Source organism: Onychomys torridus, chromosome 3 (genome assembly GCF_903995425.1).
Source record: "Onychomys torridus chromosome 3, mOncTor1.1, whole genome shotgun sequence".
Taxonomy (NCBI): domain Eukaryota; kingdom Metazoa; phylum Chordata; class Mammalia; order Rodentia; family Cricetidae; genus Onychomys; species Onychomys torridus.
In genome coordinates, this window is record NC_050445.1 from 153,443,073 (window position 1) to 153,465,141 (window position 22,069).

Consider the following 22,069-nt stretch of genomic DNA (forward strand, 5'->3'; position numbering starts at 1 on the left):
GTAAAATGCTAGTGCTCATATGACATCTGCAAAGGCTATAAATTCCATTATGTTGGGACAAAATTCATGAAAAGTGACTAAACTGTGATGTGTGAAGACCTAAACATTAGTGTGTATGTTGTTCTAAGCACTTACCTCAATAACCCATCATAGAGTTTCTTTCCAAACTTTTCCTTCATAGAATGCACGGTGTCCCTGTTTGACACAGACAGATTTCTAGTTCAGATGGAATCATAACTTTTCATAGTCATCTTTGGGCGTTTGAATGAGAATGGCTTTCAGAGGCTCAAATATTTGCCTAGTCCCTAGCTGGTGGGACTGTTTGGGAAGGATTAGAAAGTGTGGCCTTGTTAGAGGAGGCGTGTCATTGGGGGTGGGCTCTGGTATCAAAATGCCATGCATTTTGAGTGAGCGCTCTCTGCCTCGTGCTTGTGGATCGAGATGTAAGGTGTCAGCTAATGCTGCAGCACCACGCCTGCCTGCTGCCTTGCTCCTCACCATGACATTCGTGGGCTGTAATGCACTTGGAATGCTGAATTAAAGCTTCCCTTTATAAGCTGCTTTGGTTGTGGTGCTTTGTCATAGCAGCGGTACAGTAACTAAGACATCATCTGTGGTGAAGGCGCTGCTGTCTCATCAGTGTTCCTTGAAGTTACTAGTATTGTTTAATGTGGCCTCTCCTATTATTTCCTCACTGTCTAATTTAGCTTGGTTGAAGAAATCCAGGACTAAGGCCACAAGACATTTGAACAGCACAGGGAGCTGGAATTCTGTTTTGCTTGAGGTAACTAGGGAATGGTTGAGAGTGGGGAGGGTCAGTGAATGGAGGTGTAGACAGAGCATGTTAGTGAAATAAAGATTCAATAACTGATCTGGGCTGAGCGTAGAAGTCATCATATTCAACTCCTTGCTTTGGTATACACTTTACTTTTTCCCTGCAAAATATATCCAACCTATCTTTAAAACCCACGTATGGATACTTTGCTCATTCTGTGGTTGTTTGTTAGGATGTTTTCCTAGGACCACCGGCTGTGTTACAGGCATTGCACAGTCTAATGCAGCAGTTGGCTCCAGGAGAAGAGACCCACACAGTATTTATGCTACATCAAAGAAGAAACAAAGTTCAAGGATACAGCTCAGAGGTCACACACTTAGGCAAAACTCCCTTCACGTGTTGTCTGAGCAGGCTGACAAATGTGAGATTACCACAGCTGTTTCCGCACCGCCTGGCCCTTCAGGGTTTCCACGTTGAAATTGTTTGTCTTGGCAGGCATGATGAAAAACACCACCACAGTGACGTTACTCCTGTGCATCTGAGGAGGGTTAGAAAACACAGTAGCGTCACCTAACAAAGACCAAAAAGCACCTGGCACGGGGACCTTAAGCCTGGAAAACAGTGTTTTCACGTGTCACAGAAGAGAAAGAATGCAGAGTTGGGAAACCTGACTTCCAATCGGGATTTGTCAGCAATGAGTATTTCCACACCATTGGCAATTAATGTAGGTAGCTGCTCATGTCACTGTGTTTCCCTGTGGCAAAGAACACAAGGGACCTGACAGAAAAAAATCAAAATTCCTTCTTTAAAAGTTCAAAATTTAATGAGGATTTATTTCTTATTCTTCTAACTCTTTCTGATTTACTGATTTGTACAAATGGATTTTTTTTTTTTTTTACATGTTTCTGTTACTTGTCTAGATGGTCCATCTGATGCATTTTGACTTTTAGGCCAAAATGTAAAGGAGGAGAGCAAGCATGTGTTTCACACTTTTGATGTAGCTGACACCATGCTGGGACACTTTAAAAACACAATTGACTTCCATCCACCTTTATAACCGCCATCCACAGTTCATGTGATTCATTTCATTCTGCTGATGATAAGGAAGCATGGTATTCGATATATTTGATCTGAGTGCCCATAACCTATTAGGAACAAAGCTAATATTTAAACTGATTTTTTTAAAACCTCTGAAATCTGTTTTATTGTTCTCTTCCACAAATGCCTTAGGTCTAACATCTCTCACAAGGAAATGACATATATCAAGCAGCTTTGGAGTAAAAGCCTAAATTCAAGTTAAAACTATGAGCACATGGATGTCTTCATGATTTAAAATGATAGAACTGTGTCCTGAGTGTGGAACATCTTTCTTTCCATCAGTTGGCCTCTTCCCTCTGAAACCTCGTAGTCCATTCAAGAAATCTAGAAAAGTCATGGGGCATGAGGTTCACTGCAGGTGGCGGCCAATGTACTATCAAAGAAGCTACATATTGTGTATTTTAATTTCTCTAAGTATTATAATTATCTTTTCCCTCTAACTTAATAACAGTAGGTTTTTTATTTACTTTACAACTACAAATAAAGTGAATATTTAATAACTGTGGTGGTATTGTGTTCCCCAAAATATTGTGCACCCTAGTAAACTTATCTGGGGTCAGAGACAGAACAGCCACAATATTAAACATAGAGGATAGGCAGTGGTAGCACATGCCTTTAATCCTAGCATTCCAGAGGCAGAAATCCATCTGTTCAAGGATATAGCCAAGAATGGTGACTCACGTCTTTAATCCCAGGGAGTGATGGTAGAAAACAGAAAGGTATATAAGGCATGAGGACCAGGAACTGGAAGCATTTGGCTGGTTAAGCTTTTAGGCTTTTGAGAAACAGTCCAGCTGAGATTCATTCTGGATGAGGACTGAGATGCTTCCAGCCTGAGGAAACAGGATCAGCTGAGGAACTGGTGAGGTGAGGTGGCTGTGGTTTGTTTTGCTTCTCTGATCTTCCAGCATTCACCCCAATAACTGGCCCCAGGTTTGTTTTTATTAATAAGAACTTTTAAGATTCCTGCTACAAATAACTGTATGGATTGATATTTTTAATAATGACCCTAAACATAAAACATGTTTGATACAGTTATAAGCATATTCACAAAGCATGCTTTATAGATATATTCCTGGAAATATGAACAAAGATTATACCAGAATAATCATTTTCACTTTAATCTATTTTTGCAGATGGTATTATTACTACTAATAACTTTCTTATATTGCAGTTTTGGGAAATCTTTCTGCATATTTGGTATAATATTTTTGCTAACAGAGGAAAAAAGAACTATATTCCAGAAAAACTTGGAGACAATAATACAGAACTCAGGAAAATCTAGCTTGTCTCAGTATCTTTTTTTGTTTTAAACTAAGTGTATACATGTGTGGGTGTGTGCACATGAGCTCGGAGCCTGCGGAGGTCAGAAGAGGGCATTGGATGCCCCAGAACTGGAGCTACAGGAGATTGTGAGCTGCTATGTGAGTGCTGGGAACCCAGCTCTGAAAGAGAAGCATGTGCAGTCAACCACTGAGCCATCTCCATGACTCCTGATGTCTCTGTCTCAATAGCACTCAACTTTTACACTGTGTCATTTGTTCTGTATTTTAGTGTGATAGGATTGGAATATAAGCCAATCACTTTAATCAATAGTTAGGACATGAAGCCATTTTCTATAGCTGTCTCCCCTGCCTGTGTTTCTCTGCTGAATTCATAGGGAGCCTCTTTTTTAAAGAGTAATAAAAGGAATCAGATAAATTTTAATAATTCATGCTTTTGAACTTGACAAACTATAAATAAAACTTCAAGTACTAATATATCTTTCATTTTAGAATATGTTTCTAAAGCACTTTGTATAAAAATAATTCACTATTCAAGTATTATAATAGGGAAAAATTTTAAATGATGTTTTAAGATAGGAGATTGGCTGGAGTAGGACAAGTCCTGAAATGGAAAGTTGGATATTTGAACATTGCCTGTGAAGACAATGGAAGTGAAGGGGTGGGGGAAGTCTTCAAGGTAAAGATACAGGATGAACATCAATACATGTAGGACAACTGTAGGAAATACTACATTTCTGCCTGCAGAAAGAGCTGTGTGCATGGCCAAGCATTACTCAATGGCCAGTCAGTGTGACATCCCCAACCTAAGAGAGACTATGTGACTTATCATGTGTTATGAGAATGGGTCCGGCCCTGAAAATGTAACATATAATTGTCCAGAGTCTGGCTGTGAGAGGGGGCTGGGTAGAGCTATGTAGAGAGCTGCTGTGTAAAGAGTAGGGTGTACTGAGGGAGCAGAGGAGAAAAGATGAGTAGCTAGTTAGAAGAGAGAGCAAGAGAAATTTTCAAAAAGAGGCTTTTTTCAAGATGAAGTAAAAGAGAATGTTACCATCAAAAAATGTGTTTCCTGATTTACCCCTCAGAAAATGTCTAACCCTCAGATGGATAAGAATTCTTCCTAAGCCCTCCCTGCATTTGTGGATTTTTTTTTTAACATATCCTGGTGCTGATTGGGGGCTAGCTCCCCCCCCTTATCAATACAACAGAAGAAAACTAATCTAAACCAAATGATACCATAGTGGAGTATATTTATTGTCATGCCTTTCCTATACTTGTTTAAATTAAGGGGACCTCTTTTTAAGGCCTGACCCTGAGCAAAGGTGATACACTATGGGGAGTAGAGCCCTCTTCGTGTTCCCACGTGATGGAACACTTCAGAGATGGACAGTTGGAGATCTGTCAACTTGGAGAGCTGGTGTAGAGGATGAAGGGGTGGAGGAACTGAGTTTTTAAGGTCTGTCCTGTTCTGGGGAAGACTAGTGCTGGAACACTTGACTGTTTTGTATGCTGGAGGGCGACCACAGCTAGAGCTGTCTGGATTTGGATTGCTAGGTCTGATGCCAAGGGTGACCATCAGGACATTGTATCATCATTCATGGGCTACATCTAGTTTGGCTTCTTTCTTTCTTTCTTTCTTTCTTTCTTTCTTTCTCTCTCTCTCTCTCTCTCTCTCTCTCTCTCTCTCTCTCTCTCTCTCTCTCTCTCCCCTTCCCCCTCCCTCCCTCCCTCCCTTCCTTCCTTCCTTTCTTTCTTTTTCAAGACAGGGTTTCTTTGTGTAGCCCTAGCTGGCCTTGAACTCACTCTGTAGACCAAGCTGGCCTCAAACTCAGTGATCTTGCTGCCTCCTGAATTCTGGGATTAAAGAGGTGTGCCACCATGGTTTACGTAAATGTTTCTAATAAATGATATATGGCTTTAAGTTTGCTTCACTTTGCTGTATCTGTCTTTCAATAAACTCCCGTTAATGAAAAGGACTATTAAAATGTCTTTCTAACATATAGCATGTATAGTATGAAATTCTGGTTTAAAAATGTACTTTAAAAGTGTAGACAAAGACACATGTGAGTGACATGTAACTCAAATATGTAAATTGAGTAGGAAGAGTCATTTCCAGAATGACATCATTTAAAATGTTTTGTTACATTTCTCTCCTCCTCCTCTTCCCTCCCTCCTCTCTCTCTCACGCATGTGTGCGCGCGTGTGTGTGTGTGTGTGTGTGTGTGTGTGTGTGTGTGTGTGTGTGAAGAGCACAGCTGTACAGCTTCTGGAGTCTTTCCCTGTTTTCATTATGTAGGTTCTGGCATGGAAATCAGACCTGTAGCCAGTACCTCCACTGGATGATCCATCTCATCTGCCCAAGGTTATCATTTTAAGATTTCAAAGTCAAATTTCCTCTTGAAAGCTAGCTTCTTCACATCCCACAGCAGAAAGGCCTTGTGCCTCAACCCAGAGCTTTCTTACCCTTAGGAGGAAGTTGAGCCTGGATAAGGATTCCAAGAAGATGTCAGCTCCTTTGTTTGAGAATTCATACCTCCCAGCAATGAAGAGGAATAAAGTCTTTTCAAGATCAAAATCCAAATGACTGAAACAAAACAAAGCAATTTCTAATAAAATACAACAAGAGCAACAAATTCCAAATCAGGAAGTCTATTCAACCAGAAGGGGCCTGGGGAAGCATTTGCTATAATGCATGGGAACATCTTGAAAAAGATGTGTGTGTATGAGTGTGTGTGTGTGTGTGTGTGTGTGTGTGTGTGTGTGTGTGTGCCTGTAAATGCCCTTGAAGGCGAGATGAGGGTGTCAGAACCCCTCCCCATGCTAGAGTTACAAGTGGTTATGAGTCATCTGATACAGTGCTTGGAACACAACTCTGGTCTTCTGGAAGAGGAGCTTGTGTTCTTAAACATTGAGCCATCTCTGTAGCCCCCCAGGCTTTTTTTTTTTTTAATCAAGAAAAACATACCCATAGAAATGACCTCGAACAAAATCCTGGATTCTGGCCTTGTACATGGCATGGAGATTTTGAAATTCATGCACTGCAGAAAACTTCTTAACATTCAAGCCGTTGGGAGTTACTACATCTGGAAAAGAAAAAAGAAAAAAAAAGTGGGGAGGGGGGACTTGTTTCTGAGAGGTAATACACATTCTTTGTCACCTTTAATGTCAGAGGAATGTAATAGACAGACAGACAGACAGATGATAGAACCCTGAACTTGGTCGTTTCTTAAAATGACAATTTTGAGTGAGTATGGGAGGGCAAACACATGAGGCTCGGTGGGTAAAGGAAAGTGGCCGCTGTGGTTGGCTTTCCCAAGGTATTTGGAGGTGAGAGAAAAAATGACAACCTGCAACCCTTTGACAGAGCAGCCCCACAAACAAAAATTTCACTTTAGAACAGGAAAAGGCAAAGCAAGTGTGTAAGCTCAGAGAGGGGCACTGTGGGCAGCGAGACACAGGAAGATCAGGGGAAAATAAGGACATGTTGGTCGATCTCCTCTAGAACCACAAGTGTAAGGATGAGTCTGCATTGGTTGGGTTTTGTCAGCTTACTAGCATATCTGGGAAGAGGGAATCGTGATTGAGAAAATGCCCCTGTGAGATGGGTCTAAAGGCAAGCCTGCAGTCCCTTTCCTTGATCAGTGATGGATGTGAAAAGGCCCAGCCCACTGTAGCATCAGAAAGCTGGCTGAGCAAGCCAGGAAAAGCAAGCCAGCAAGTAGCGTTCCTTCATAGCTTCTGTTCCTCTCTGTTTCTGCCTCAGTTCCTGCCTTGACTTCCCTTAATGATAGACTGTGATCAGCCGTGAGCTGAAACAAACCCTTTCTTCCCCAAGTTGCTTTTGGTCGTGCTGTTTATTAGGAAATGGAACCCTAATTAAGACGGAGTCCCAGAGAACCCCAAATCCAAGGGAACATTTGGAAAGAACAGAGCATAGGTCGCCATGCTGCCTCTGCTCTGTCTTTGTCTTTTTTGCCTGTTTGTTTTGTTGTTTGACAAAACGTATTCACTTATTGAAGACCCTCCTCCAGACACCCAGTGGTCTCTGAAAGCAAAGGAACTGCAGGCAAGGTCTCAGAGTTAAGCAAGGCTGCTGCGGGTGTTAGGAGGCAGCAAACCCAGCCTCCGTAATTACCAGGCTTCCGCTTCAACATGTGCTCTGCCTCGATGGCTGTGATTTCTGACACTGTGGTGAAGACATGCGCGCAGTGCACAGAGGCCCGTTCCATGCAGTAGCGGTGATAAATCTGTCTCTCCCCCGCCTCTTTGTCTATGTCGAACTGTGAAAGACAAACACATGTTCCTTGAGCAATTCTCTCCAAAAGCAAAACAGAATCCTTAGTTCACAAGTTGTTCTTCCTCAGAGCTGATTCAAGTTATAGTAACCTCATCAAAGGACTAGTCAAGGCACTTGCGAAAGTATAAACTTGTTATTTTTAAAAGTACTGATAGCTTCACGTCTTCCAGACTGCTATTTCACCCCCTATAAAATTTTGACATTTTGTTGCATGTTTTCTGATTCCATAGTTTATAAGTATAAAGATAATTCTAGCCTCCAAGGATTGCACATTTTACCATAAACAATGAATCATAAAATAAAAAGGGCAGTGTAGCTGAGTCATGCAGCAGAAGCGTGCTGGGCCCATAAAATAATTTTTTAAAAAGGTTAAAAAAACCAAAATGGGGGTCAAAGAACAGCTCAGTGGTTAAGAGCACTGGTTGCTCTTGCAGAGGACCTGGGTTTGATTCCCAGCACCCACATGGTGGCCCACAACCATCTGTAATTCCAGTTCCAGGGGACCTAATGCACTCTTCTGGCTTCAGAAGGCACTAGGCACACACATGGTGCATAGACATACATTGTGGAGGCCCACAAGGTTTCCTAGTGAGATCTGAGCTTGCTTTACCCAGCAGAACTGCATTAGAGGATTGCCGACCATGTGCGTGGTTTCCAGGTGACAGGAAAGGTCTACACTTGTCTGAGCTAGGGTGGAGGTCTTTTGTTCCACCCCTTGACATCCTATAAATAATAGTCCTTTAGAAGAGACAGAAGGGGCTGGTGGATAAGGATCCAGGCCCTCCCGAGGCTATCCTGTGTTTCTATCTGTCTCTCTCCCCTCTATCTTTCTATCTAAATCTCTTATCCCTCACTCCTCAAGAGTACCCTGAGGTAAAATGTGGGAGCCAGTCTCCCAACTGGCCTCCCATGATACATGTAGGCAAAACACTTATACTGATAAAATAAAAATTTTTAAAAAAAGAAACCAAGCTGACACTAAACTTGACACTCAAAGTTTGGATAATTATTATCGTATTTAATTTGCTGAGAGAGAAAAGTTGAGTAATTTTTCCCTTGGTTATATACTCCAAGTTAATTTCACTTCAAATAGTATGTTAGATTGTGGGTGCATCTGTCACTCTTGATATCATTTTTAGTATAATATTTTTTATAAGATTTTGTACTTGCATTCTGTATATTTCAGCTAAAAACAAACAAAACAAAACAAAAACCCAGGAACCAAATCCTCAGTGAATGAACCCTTAAACAACTAGACTTCTTCTATTTCCCTTACTCAGTGCTATCTCTCACAAAGCTTCCTGTGACACTGGATTGTCTTAAAATAAGACAAATTTATATACAGCACCATGGGACGCCTCCAACATGGTGTTCAGCTCTGCTGTTCACTGTCTGCTTAATTCTCGCAAAACTCATATGTTCTGTCTTCATTATATAGAAGAGGAAACTGAATCTTTCAGAGGTCAGGAAACTTGTCCAGGGTCACATTTCTATTAAATGTCTTATCTAAGGAGTATAATTTGATATGTTTATATATTGCCTAAATCTAAATCTAGTGTGAGCTCAGGATCTCCTGCTGTAAAAAAAAATGTTTATGAATATAGCTTGAAGTTTAATTTTTGACTACTTGTTATCCACTAGTGGCTGGCAGAACCACTCACTAGAATCACGGGCTTGAAACACATATCAAATATCTAAACATACTTGAGATATGTAGTCATCATTGAAAGCATAATGTTGTAACTATTTAATCAAAAGACTTGTTGTAACCTATCTCGGTATTATAATGTGTTTGTTCTTAAATAGGACTACTCATTATACATGATTAGATCTTATTGGTTGTTGATCTACAAGACCACAAAAGCACTCTGGGGTGAAGGATTCTAAGGGCCGCTGTAAGATCCAGGCCCGACCTTCTCAGCACACACTGCTGCATCATTTACCACAGGTCCCTGGTTTATCCTCATTAGTTGAATGTTACCATACATTGTTTGCAGGTCTCCTTGGTCTCTTGACTTTCTAAGTCCCTTGTTGACTTATTGGAAGCCTGGGTCTCAGCTTGGGCTGACCTTTTTGTAGGACTGCTCTCATTAGAAGCTTTCAGAAGGCTCTTCTTGCATTCCAAATGTGTTCCAGACAGCAGCATCAGCTTCCCAGGCTACTGATTATAATTCACGAATGTTCATCCATGGATACACACATTCTGATTCATAGGATCCCAGATCTTTTAATTCTGGGTAAATTTTTAAAAACTCAAGTTTTCAACTTCCTAATTTTCCTAATAGTGAAACCAAATCTTTAAGCTATAAACTGATAAGTAAAATAGATATCAAGTACACATTGTTTTAGTTTATGGCCATCAATGGTGTGCTTTTGATAATCTTTCTGACTTTATAGTATAAAAGATGCTTTGGGGCTCTAGAGACAGCTCAATGGTTAAAGGAATGTGCTGCTCTTGCAGAGGACCTGAGTTCAATTCCCAGCACTCACTTGAGCAGTTCACAACTTGTAAATCCAGCTCCAGATGATTTGATGTCCTCTTTTGGCCTCCAAGGGCACTTGCACACATTTGGTGTACACTCACGTAGACACATAGATAAAATTAAAATTGAGAAGATACTTTTGTCATGCCAATTTAACTGAAAATGAAAGAAAGATAAAAACTGAATGATATGAGGTCACAGAATTGGGCAATTGGTAAAATGAGCAAACCCACCACCACTTCTGGTGACGTCTGCTCACTGGCACTGTAAGCACCTCACCTGTGCACTTCAGAATTCCAGAAAGATGCTGGGGCATTTTTCTGAAGTGTTTTCCAAAACATAAAACATGTGGAGGATAAACAGATAAGGCTCAGGTTAGGGGTCTACCTAAGATCCCAGTTATCTACCTGCCAGTCATCAGACTTTGAATCTGGAGAGAAACAAGATCTTATGCCTGGCAGTACAATGTCTCCCTCCTATTATGCCAATCTGGATCTATGTCTTCAGAGAGGGAGCATAACTCAGGCTCTCTACCCCACTGCACTCTGAGCAAAGTTAAACTCTCCATCACCCAGGGGAAACTGCTCCATGAATTTTGATTAGCTGAAAGGGCATTGCTGTCATGTGATTGTTAGCTGAAATGTGGAGATCAATATCTTTCATCCTTGGGCTTCAGTGAGCTGAAAGAAAGGGACAAGTGGGGCTGGTGGGTGGTTTACCTTGTCAAGCTGGTTGTAGAAGTCAATATTTGCTGCGCAGAGATACCGCCCAAGTAGTGTGGCATGGGTTGTAAATATTGTGGCGATGGGGAGTTTCCTGGCACGAGAAAGGACTAGCCCAGTTCCAGCCTGCCATTCATGGAATTGGGCAATGACATGTTTACCGTCTGCATGATCTGTCACCTGCATCAGGAGAAAAGCCTTTAGAAAAGTGATTGGTGATGCTTGGTCTTGAGCGTTCCCACAGCAGAAGGACAAATGTGAGGTGTATACATTGTATCCCTTTTGAAGGGGTCTAAACAAGAAGCATGTGGACTTAGCAAGAGAAAGTAAGATTCACTGACTGGTTGGTCAAGTCCATATGTTTTTATGTTTAATCCTTCCTTTTAGTAATGGATCAGATTTATTTTTGTATCCACAGAATAAATACAAATAGTATTAATAAATAATAAATATCAGTTATACTATTAATAACTTGAGTAAACATGCAATAGATAGTAATATTCATCGAGTAAGTAACTCAATAACAGAAGTAATGCTTTTGAAGAAGTCAAGGGAGTCCAGAGTCTGCTCACCTGAGCTTCTTTCAAAAATATACCACACACAAATCTCTGCATGTAAATATTCCTCCAAACACATGCACACTGCACACACAAATATACCACTGCACTAAACACACACAAATATACCTTCACAGTAGGCATGTCCCCCACACCAAACACACACACACAGCACACATACCTTCCAACATAAATACACCCCTAACCAATCACATATTTACCACATACACCACATATATACACATAAATATTCCCTCCACACCAAATTCACACACACACACACACACACACACACACACACACACACACACCTACACCAAATACATGCACACAACATACACAGTGTTGGCTGGTCTCCAACTTGTGGCTATGGCTCAGGCAGGAAGACTGTAGAGGAAGAGTTGGTGGCACTTACTGATGCCACAGGACTGCATATCTATCATTATGGCAGACTTTTTCCAAATCACTAACTTGTCTTCCCATCTACTACCACTAAAAATCTGCCTGTCCACCTTCTCCAGTCAGCCCTTGGTGAGTATTGGATAGGACCTCATCAGACAGACCTGTTAAGGGGAGCACCATCACAATACTACGCCTTTAGCTCCCCTCCTCCCTAGGAGTCTCCTTCCTTAAGATCTGACTTTTGTGTTAGGTATAACCATCTGGAGGTGAAGAGAGGCATGCACAGAGATCCTACTACTGTACTTTGAGAAGAAAAGAGAACGGAGGCTGGGCTCATTTAACAAACTGGCTTCCAGTGTTCTTACTCTGTGTACCTCTGGATTAATCTGCTGCTAAGGCTCCCTCGTAGCTGCTGAGGCCACTTCAGCCCTCAGTGAATGGAAATATCAAGAAGTCACTGTAAGTGCACTTGCACTCATATGTAGACAAAATGGAATGTTTCAAGTCTTTCCTGCTATCTAGAATTTATATGTATTTCTCATGACATATCTCTTTTATACATATAGTTTGCATATCATCTATATATGCAGGCAATATAGCTAGATGTTTTATATATACAATTTCATTTAAATAATATTACCTGAGGTAAATAGTAATAAATATTACTACTCTGTTGCAAAGGTTGGCACATAATTGAGAAATGGGTAAGTATTTCCTTGTAATCCCTTTAAAAATGCATTATGACAATTATCTCCAAATTCTTAGGTCATTGCTGTATCCTCAGTAGGCTGCCCTCTGTCCTATCATTATACAGCAAACTGTACCTCTTTTAAGAACCAGGCAGTTAAAGACCCAAATATAAGCATGTCATTGGCTTCTCGGTCATGGTGAGGGATGCCAACACCACATGCTTCCCAGAAGTCACCCTTCCACCTGTCCAGGTTCCATGCTGAAGAGCTTATGTCAAAGAGCACCACGTAGGGACTCCCTTCTATCAGCCATCTTCCAAAATACACCTGATATGGAAAGAAGACATGGCCATTGTCTTTTAAGTACAACATAAGAGAAGAATGTGTATTTGGGCTTAGAAGATGCAAGCATGATTTGGAGAGGGTTGTGATCTGAATGTGAACTGTCCTCTACAGGATCATTTGTTTAAACAAGTGGCCCCAGCTGGTTGTACTGTTTGGGAAGGTTGTGGAACTTTTAGGAGGTGGAGCCTCACTAAAGGAAGGTCTTGAATTTTTATAGCCTGTCCTGTGTGCTGCCATGTCTTCCCTGCCCTGATGGACTCTATCCCTCTATAATTACAAGTCAAATATGTCTACTCTCCCTTACTCTTGTCAGAGAATTTTATCACAGCCACAGCAAAGAATAATGGCAGACCAAGTGTTAATGTGAAATGTTTCCCCAAAGATAAAGCTCATGTATCAGACTTTTTCTTTTGTGCCACCAACTAGCTTCCAAATTATGACACAGAGACTTATTATTAGTTTTGAATGCTCAGTCTAGCTTAGGCACGTTTCTGGATAACTCTTTTAATTCCAATTAACCTCTTTCTCTTTATCTACTTTTTCTCAGGGCTCATTACTTTTCTTACTTCTGTACCTCTTCCTTTCACTGCTCCTCTATGTCTGGCTGACTGGCGTCTGCCTGACTTCTTGTCCCAGGTGTGTCCCTCATTCTCTCTTCTTCTTTTTTTTTTCCGAGTCTAAATTTTTCCTCCTGTTTATTCTGTCTACCTGCTAGCCCTGCCTATCCTTGCTCTGCCTAGCTATTTGCCATTCAGCTCTTTATTACACCAACCAGGTGCCTTAGTCAGGTAAGGTGAAACAGATTCGACATATCTTTACATAATTAAACACACATCCCTATAAACGGATGAAGTGTAAACAAAGTTTACACAGTTAAAGTAATATTCTGCAACATAAACAAATGTAACTAGGCAAATATCTTTGCCTCGTTAAAATAATATTCCACAAAAAGCTCATATGTTAAAAGCCTTGGAAGTTGGTGGGTTTTTTTGTTTTGTTTTGTTTTTGTTTGTTTTTTAGTTTTCTATATATAAGATCCATACCATCTGAAAATAGTGATAATTTGACTTTTTCTTTTCAATTTAGATGCCCTTTCTTTCTGTCTCTAGTCTTATTACTCTGGCTAAGATATCTAATGCTAGGTTACATAAAAATAGTAAAGTTTTCATAGGTTTCTTGTTTTAGATCTTAGAAAACTTTTAGATTCTGACTCAATGGATGAATTCATTCCTGAATTCACAACTAAGTAGCTATAAGAATATGGGGCATTTGAAAGTTATTTTTTCCATCTGTAACCTTCCTTTGTTGTTCTTTGTTTGTGTCTACGATGAGCTGAGCAACCACTAACCCATATTTCCATCAATACGATGTTCCATCTCAATAAATCCCAAAAGCCAGATAAGCACAGACTAAAATCGTGAACCCAAATGGATAATTTTCTCCTGTGGATTGTTTCTCAGATACTTGTCACCATGACAAAAAAATGTGATTGACACATCAAGCTACATACAAAAGAGCAGTGATAACATCTGATGTTTGAGCTTGAAGCTGGAGGGAGCGCCCATTCATCTGTGTGTCATCTCCAAATTCTGTTCTCATTAAGCGAGGTAATTTGAAAATCAGGCGTCTGGAGCATGTAATTTCTGCTTTTCTGTCCCTTATCACCTTCTTGTGACTCTGAGTTCATAGATACTGGGTTTAATATCATATGTGAGAAGCATCTCATTATGTAATCCAGTCTGGCTTCCAATCTGGGATCCTCCCACCTTAGACTATGAAGTGCTGGGAGGACAGGCATTTGCCACCATGTGGCTAGTCTGCAAGTTCTGCCTGAATGTATGTCTGTGTGTTGTGTGTATGGCTGCTTCTCAAGGAGGTCGGAAAAGGCTGTTGAATCCCCTGGTACTGGCATTACAGACGTTTCTTCCCTAACTTCCTTCTTGTCAGGGTATCACAGCAACAAAATATATTCTTTTCCTTTGTGCAGTTGTAAGGCTCTGACTTAGGGCCCCATGGCCTCATGCATGCTAGCCCAGTACTCTAACATTGAACTACATCCCCAGCCCTATCGCAGCAAGAGAAAGGGAACTACTGTAGAAACAGTTTGGGCCAAAGCTTACTCTCAGTCAGTAAACTGCTATTGAATAACGTCACGAATGCCTGTGACTCTGGCCTCAATTTATGTACAACTTTTAAAGACTGTCTTAACTGTCAATCTTCCTGGGGCTCCCACTCATTGTTCTGTTAGAGAATTGCAGCTTTCACAAGGTGCCTCAAATGCACTCTGTGTAAGAATAACCATTGTCTTTCCTGTAAACCTGCTCTTCTTCCCTAGCTAGGTGGATGGTCTTCTCTTCTGAGTTGCTGGAAGGTGTGTGTAATCTGCTTCCTGACAACTGTTCATTGAGAGTTGCAGAGGGGAAGGACAATTAGAATCTTTTACCTGGCAGCCATGTTTATTCATGGCATCCATGGCTCTTCTGACAGCATCATTGATGGGCTCACACTGTTCTACTTGAGTCTTCATATTATGCTCAAAATATGGACCTATTAGAAAGTAGTTTTCTCCCCATTCATCTGCTGTTGTTTTGGCCTTGGTCTGAATCACAGTATAGATGCCCCCAACTGTGAAGGAGAAAACTTTCCATTATTATTCCACTTGGTAATACAAGAGATGAATTACTACCTATTACAGTATTATTTAAAGTAGCATTTCACTTAACTTTTTTAAAGGGCAGGATTTAAGATATTTTGAAGAGTTCAGTTCTGGGCCTATTCTAAGTCACTTGATATGTTTCTCATAGGTTTCACAAAACACTATAGGGATAACCCTATGTTTATTTCACATATGAGTAAACCAAGGCACAGAGAGACTTTGTGATGAGTCTGTCATCACATGGGGTTGGTTGAGTTGGGATTCTAACTCCATCTGACTCTACAACCTCCAGGCAGCAGAGAAAGATCATAACTCAAGACCCACATGGAGCAACGAATTGATTGGCCTTTAGAAGTCATGGAGGGGAGATAGACACAGAGGGAAATGAGCAGTTTTGTGAGGAGATTAATAACACTGGGTTTCAGAAGATGTGATGATGGAATGTTTTATGTTGTGGTCTCAGAAACCCACGTGGAAAACAGGAGCTAAATGAGATAATTTGGGAGTTAGCTTTCTTAAACAAAATTTAATTACATTATTATTTTATGTACAAGGGGGTATGTGAGTCACAGCACATGTACGAAGGTCAGAGGAACGTTTACATGTGTTGGTTCTCTCCTTCCACCTTGTGAGTCCCAAGGATTGAACTCAGGTTGCTGAGTTTAGTTGCAGGCACATTTATCTCCTGAGCCATCTTTCTGTCCCTGGTTAAACTTCTATGTTTGTGTGGAGGGGTGTGAATGTGTAAGTATGTGTGCATGTGTATGAGTAGATGTATGTGAATGTATGCACATGTGTATATGTGTGAGTATATATATATATATAAAATTGTATATATATGTGTGTGTGTGTGTGTGTGTGTGTGTGTGCGTGTGTGCATAAGTGCATGATATGTGTGTACATGTGTGCATGTTTTCTATATACTTTTGAACTAACAAAAAGGATCCCAGTGACTTACAGATTTCAGAGCCACAGCTTTTCTTTCTATTTTCTAAATAGTCACATTTTTATGGGGTGTGTGTGACATTTCAGTATGTGTACATTAAACAATGTTGAAGTCAGGGTGAGTGTGCCCACAGGTAACACTGCACTCAGGGAGAAAGCCTGAACATTCTCTCTGTAAGATCTAGGTGAGAAAATGCTCCAATATTCACTATTTCTATTCAATATGGTGATAGGAACCTCCAGAGCAGCAAGATATGAAGAAGAAATGACCAGTTTCCAAGCTGGAGAAAAGAAAGTCAGATTGTTTCTGTTTGCAGATTACATGATCTTATATCTAGGAAATCCCAAAAACTTTGTTAAAAAAACCTACTAGAATTAACAAATCAGTAAATTACAGGATGAGTAACATTTCCATATTCCAAAAACAACTTACCTGTAAAGAAATCAAGAAAACATTCTTCTGTACAATACAATAAAACTTCAACAATTAACAATTAATTTAACCAAAAATGTGGAAGAGTTGTATCATTAGAACTACAAAATATCAATAAAATAAACAGAAAAAATACAGGAAAAAAGATACACCATGTTCACACATTGGAATAACCAAGATTGTTAAAATCTCTACACGATTTAAATCAGTATCTTGAAATTCCACTGACATTTATCATAGAAATAGAAAACACCATCCCAAAATTGATATGGAAGTACGAAGATCTTCAATAGCCAAAGTAAACTTGAGACAAAACAATAAAACCAGGGTCTGGAGAGACAGCTCAACAGTTAAGAGCACTGGTTGCTCTTCCAGAAGACCCAAGTTTGATTCCCAGCACCCACATCAAGTTGCTCACAACCACCTGTAACTACAGCCCCAGAGGCTCAGACAGCCTCTTCTAGTCTCTACGGACACATTCACACATGTGGCTGTCTTCAAAAACAAAACAAAGTAAAACAAAATAAATAAGTAAATAAAACAAAAGAAGGGGTACCAATGGAATAGAATAGCAAGCCTAGAATCCAACCACACAGATGCATCCTCTGACAAGGATGTAAAGAACACATGATGGGAAAAGGCTGTTATGTCAGTGAATGATTTTGGCAAATTTAGATGTCTGTGAGCACAGCAATGGAACTAGACCATTAACCACAAAACTAAATCCCAAATGAATTCAATACTTAAACTGAGATATGAAACCACTGGAAGGAAACACAGAGGACAGTCTTCAGAACAGTGGAACAGATGAGGATATTGTGGGTGAGACCCTCAGAGCACAGCAAACTGCTAAGTTCACAGCAACCAGCAAAAGAAGCAGTCAACAGAGTAAGTGGAGATTCGCGCAAGATGCGGTTTGCTGATTATTAGTCTCCTAAAGACTTAATGTCAATTTAATTGATATAGTTGAGTAGTGAATCATCACCACCATATGGTGAGCAGCAGACCTAAATAGACATTTCTCAAATAAGCTGCTGTTCCTACATCAATCCCTGAGTCATCTGGAAATCTGATAAAAATACCAAGTCTTCTTCTCAGAAAAAGTCTTACATTAGGCTGGGGAGAAGGCCCAGTCAATAAAGAGTTTGGCATGTAAGCATGAGGTCCTGACCTACACCAATATGCAGGGTGTTGGCACAGACTCACGATCCTCACAGGAGAGGTGGACAGGCAGAAGCCTGGGGCTCCCTCCCCAGACAGTCTAGCCTCATCCAGCCACTGAGAGCCTGTCTTAAAAATCAGCCCTTACAGCTGTGTCCCAAACAGCTAGTACATCCGTCCCCAGTGGACATTTCCAAACACAGACAATCTTGGTTAAAATCAGTGGTGGCAAAACAAGAAAAGGCATGAATGTGTGAAGGGGACCTGTAGGGACAGGGGAGGAAGATGGGTGGGTGAGAGTAAACAGAATATACATGTACAGAATTGTTAAAGAACAAATTTAATTCATGAAAAAATACATTAGAAGTGAAGGAAAAAATGATGTAATCTGATACAGCTGGAGATTGTCATGAGTAAAACTGACCAGACTCAGGATGACAAGCATTGCACATTTTCTGTCATTTGTGGATCTTAGGTTTATCTCCATAAGTTTATAATTTGTCAGGAGTTCCACAGTCTAGTCCTGGCCAGTCTCTCATCTCTCCACAGACTCCTGCTTTTCCCCTCAGGTCTGTAAACAGGGCATGCTATGCATCTTGGTCTGCACACCATGAGTCTTAGGGAGTCTGGTTCCCACACACCACACTCTCTCTGAATTGTTACCTCCTTCCCTCGTCTTTGCCCCACAGTGGTTTGGTCCATAGGTCTCAGCACAGCTGTCTCTCCACTAGACAGCTTTCCCTTAGCTCTAGAGTGGGCTGGGAATTCCAACACACAGTACAGTTCACAGCCTTGTTCTTCTGCCCTGACACCCATCACATTGGAGTACAAAATACAGTCATAACCATCTTCCCACAAGCCTGTGCACTTCAGAGGACTGGACAAATTCTGCATTAATGCTCAATCATACCACAAGGGCATTTGCTCAGCTATGTTCATATCAGCATTGTTTGTAATAGCCAGAACCTGGAAACAACCTAGATGCCCTTCAACTGAAGAATGGATAAAGAAAATATGGTACATATACACAATGGAGTACTACTCAGTAGAGAAAAACAGTGACATCATGAGGTTTGCAGGAAAATGGATGGATCTAGAAAAAAAAAAATCATCCTGAGTGAGGTAATCAAGACTCAGAAAGACAAACATGGTATGTACTCACTCATAGGACGATACTAGATGTAAAACAAAGATGACCAGACTGCTACTCACAACTCTAGGGAGGCTACCTAGAAAACAGGACCCTAAGAAAGACACAGGGATCGCCCAATGATAGAGAAATGGATGAGATCTACATGAACAACCTGGATGTGAGTGGGGGTAATGAAGGGCAAGGTTTGAGGGAAAGAGAGCTTAGGGGAGCAGGAGATCCCAGCTGGATCAAGAATAGAGAGGGAGAACAAGGAATAACAGACCATGATAAATGAAGACCACATGAGAATAGAAAGAAGCAAAGTGCTAGAGAGGTCCCCAGAAATCCACAATGATACATCTACTGTAGACTGCTGGCAATGGTCAAGAGAAAGCCTGATCTGACCTAGTCTGATATTTGGATGGCCAAACACCCTAACTATCGTGCTAGAACTCTCATCCAATAACTGATGGAAGTGGATGCAGAGATACACGGCCAGGCCCCAGGTGGAGCTCCAGGAGTCCAATTGTTGAGAAAGAGGAGGGATTGTAAGAGTGTGAATTGTTGAGACCAAGATTGGAAAAGCACAGGGACAAATAGCCAAACTAATGGAAACACATGAATTATGAACCAAAGGCTGTGGAGCCCCCAAATGGATCAGGCCATCTGGATAAGTGAGACAATTGAACAGCTTGAACTGTTTGGGAGGCCCCCAGGCAGTGGGACCTGGACCTGTCCTTAGTGCATGAGCTGGCTGTTTGGAACCTGGGGCTTACACAAGGACACTTTGCTCAGCCTGGAAGGAGGGGACTGGAGCTGCCTGGACTGAATCTACCAGGTTGAACTTAATCCCCAGGGGAGTCTTTACCCTGGAGGAGATGGGAATGGGGGAGGGTGTTGGGGGGAAGGCAGGGGCGGGAGGGGGGAGGACAGGGGAACCCATGGCTGATATGTAAAATTAAATTAAATTAAAATAAAAAGAAAAGAACCTAAAAAAAAATGTATTAGCCCTTCCAATCCAGGATTTTCTACTTAATTCTGTGTTCTTTGATTTCAACACTATTTTATAATTTCTAATATTCAATCTTGTATCCACCTTTGCTAGATTTATTTCTATTTATTTTATTATTTTGATATTATCATAAATTGAATTTTCATTGAAAAAAAAAGGCTGTCCATTCTCCCAGTGCCTGACACCTAGTAGACACTTGATGCTTTTTATTAAGCAGTAGCTGGAGAGTTGTAATAATAAATGGATGAATGAATAAAAAGCAATCATTTGAGGCTAGCATGGACAAGCAGAAATAATTGTTTTGAGGCCCGAGTGTAGTATATGATAACTGCGATTCCTTCACATGCCATGTTTCCCACATTTGTGTCACTCCCTGGAAAATCCCAGCACTGAACAGTTGTTTTTCCTCCCTCAAATGTCTTTTGTTGGACTGGAGAGATGGCTCAGGGAACAAGACCACTTGTTCATTCCCCAGCACCCACAACCATCCGTAACTCCGTTTATAGGGGGTCAGCTGCCCTCTTCTGGCCTCCATGGACCCTTCGTGAACATGGTACAGTGACCTGCATGCAGGCAAGCACTCACACACAAAGTTAATAAAAAAAGAAACATTTTTTCAAAAGTGCTGTTTTCTTGGCTCTGCATACTTTCTTGTTCGCCACAGATCACTGTAGAGTGGCCAGAGCATGCTGTATATTCATTTTACTCATGAAGCACCTGATATATAAAGATCCTAGAGTTCTTTTGTTTTGATTTGGTTTTTGTTTTCACCAAAGCTTCAAAAATCTCTGATATTTGACAGTAAGCCAGAGTTTTTTCATCTATGGAACATTTCTTTAGATAGTGGACATTTTGATATTTAGTTGTTATATGGATTTGGAAGGGACAAATTTGTGCAGTCACTGGGTGCCCCCATGTGTCCTTTTACCTATGAAGTGGGGAGGGTTGGGTTCATGAACTCTAAGATGCCTCCCATCACAGCCACAAACTGCACAGGACTACAGTCTCAAGCTAGGTTTTTAGAAGGAGCTACAGGTGCAACAAGTTGTCAGGAATGGCTCGAATCACTATCTATCTAAGTAGAACTTAACGAAATTAGATTGATTAAATATATGCTGAAGATGTCAACATGAGTAGATAGCATTTTTTAAGCATTTTAAGCTGAGAGATGGCTCAGTGTTGCTGCTCTTCCTGGGTACAATTGCAGCTCTCACGGGGCAGCTCACAGCCCTCTGTAACTCCAATTCCAAGAGGACAGACACCCTCTTCTGGCCTTTTCTGCACATGCAGGCAAAATATTCACACATATAAACAAAATTAAATAAAAATGTTTTTAAAAATAAAAAAGCCAATTGAATGTGTTCTGTATGCCAGGGACCTCTCTAGAACCAGAGATCTGCATGCATGTCATGTAGGACCCATGGGACTACAACTCCCGTGAGTGATCTCCTCTAAGGCCCCATTCATGGTTTGTTCAATGGAAAGAAGACCCCTGCTGGCATCAGGGGTCTGTGCATGGCTCTTCAGGACTGACGCCCAGCACTAACTCACCTCAGCTCTCCCGCTCCAAAAGCTCTCTCCTTGAGTTCCCTAGTACTCTACAGAGAAAATCCTTGTCTCCAGGGACACTCAGACTCCTGTGTAGTAGAGGTGGCCCAGTTCCCAGGAGCCCCAGCCTTATTCAGAAACTGGAGAGCATGAATTAGAGACTGGAGAGGGGGCTTTGAAAGAGCTGTGCATATAACACCCCCCTTCTCTGCACTAAGGTGTGGTTCTCTCTGCCCCTCCTCGTTAATACAGAGGAAGAAGAGACTATTCTCTGACCTTCATCTGGGCATTTCTCCCCCCACCCCCAGAGCTGAGGACTGAACCCAGGGCCTTGTGCTTGCTAGGCAAGCGCTCTACTACTGAGCTAAATTCCCAGCCCTTAAACATTTCTAAACAGAAGAGCTCACCGCTAACCCTTCTTTTATGTATTTCCTAAATGTGTACCAGAGAACTTTGGACAGCCACCATGAGGTAGAAACCAGGACAGAGTTCAAATACAACTCTGTGTGTGTGTGTGTGTGTGTGTGTGTG

General features: G+C 41.1%; 1 protein-coding gene across 1 annotated transcript in view; it reads right to left on the minus strand.

Annotated features, from left to right (window-relative positions):
- Positions 1 to 22,069, minus strand: part of Gys2 (glycogen synthase 2) — a 36,939-nt gene that overhangs the window by 13,392 nt on the left and 1,478 nt on the right. Inside the window, exons 2-9 of the mRNA XM_036182559.1 lie at positions 15,095 to 15,276; positions 12,442 to 12,633; positions 10,656 to 10,838; positions 7,292 to 7,436; positions 6,122 to 6,239; positions 5,620 to 5,740; positions 1,207 to 1,313; positions 136 to 195 (exon numbers count right to left, since the gene is read on the minus strand). Coding sequence (XP_036038452.1) covers positions 136 to 195; positions 1,207 to 1,313; positions 5,620 to 5,740; positions 6,122 to 6,239; positions 7,292 to 7,436; positions 10,656 to 10,838; positions 12,442 to 12,633; positions 15,095 to 15,276 — 1,108 coding nt within the window. The remainder of the gene's footprint in view (positions 1 to 135; positions 196 to 1,206; positions 1,314 to 5,619; positions 5,741 to 6,121; positions 6,240 to 7,291; positions 7,437 to 10,655; positions 10,839 to 12,441; positions 12,634 to 15,094; positions 15,277 to 22,069) is intronic.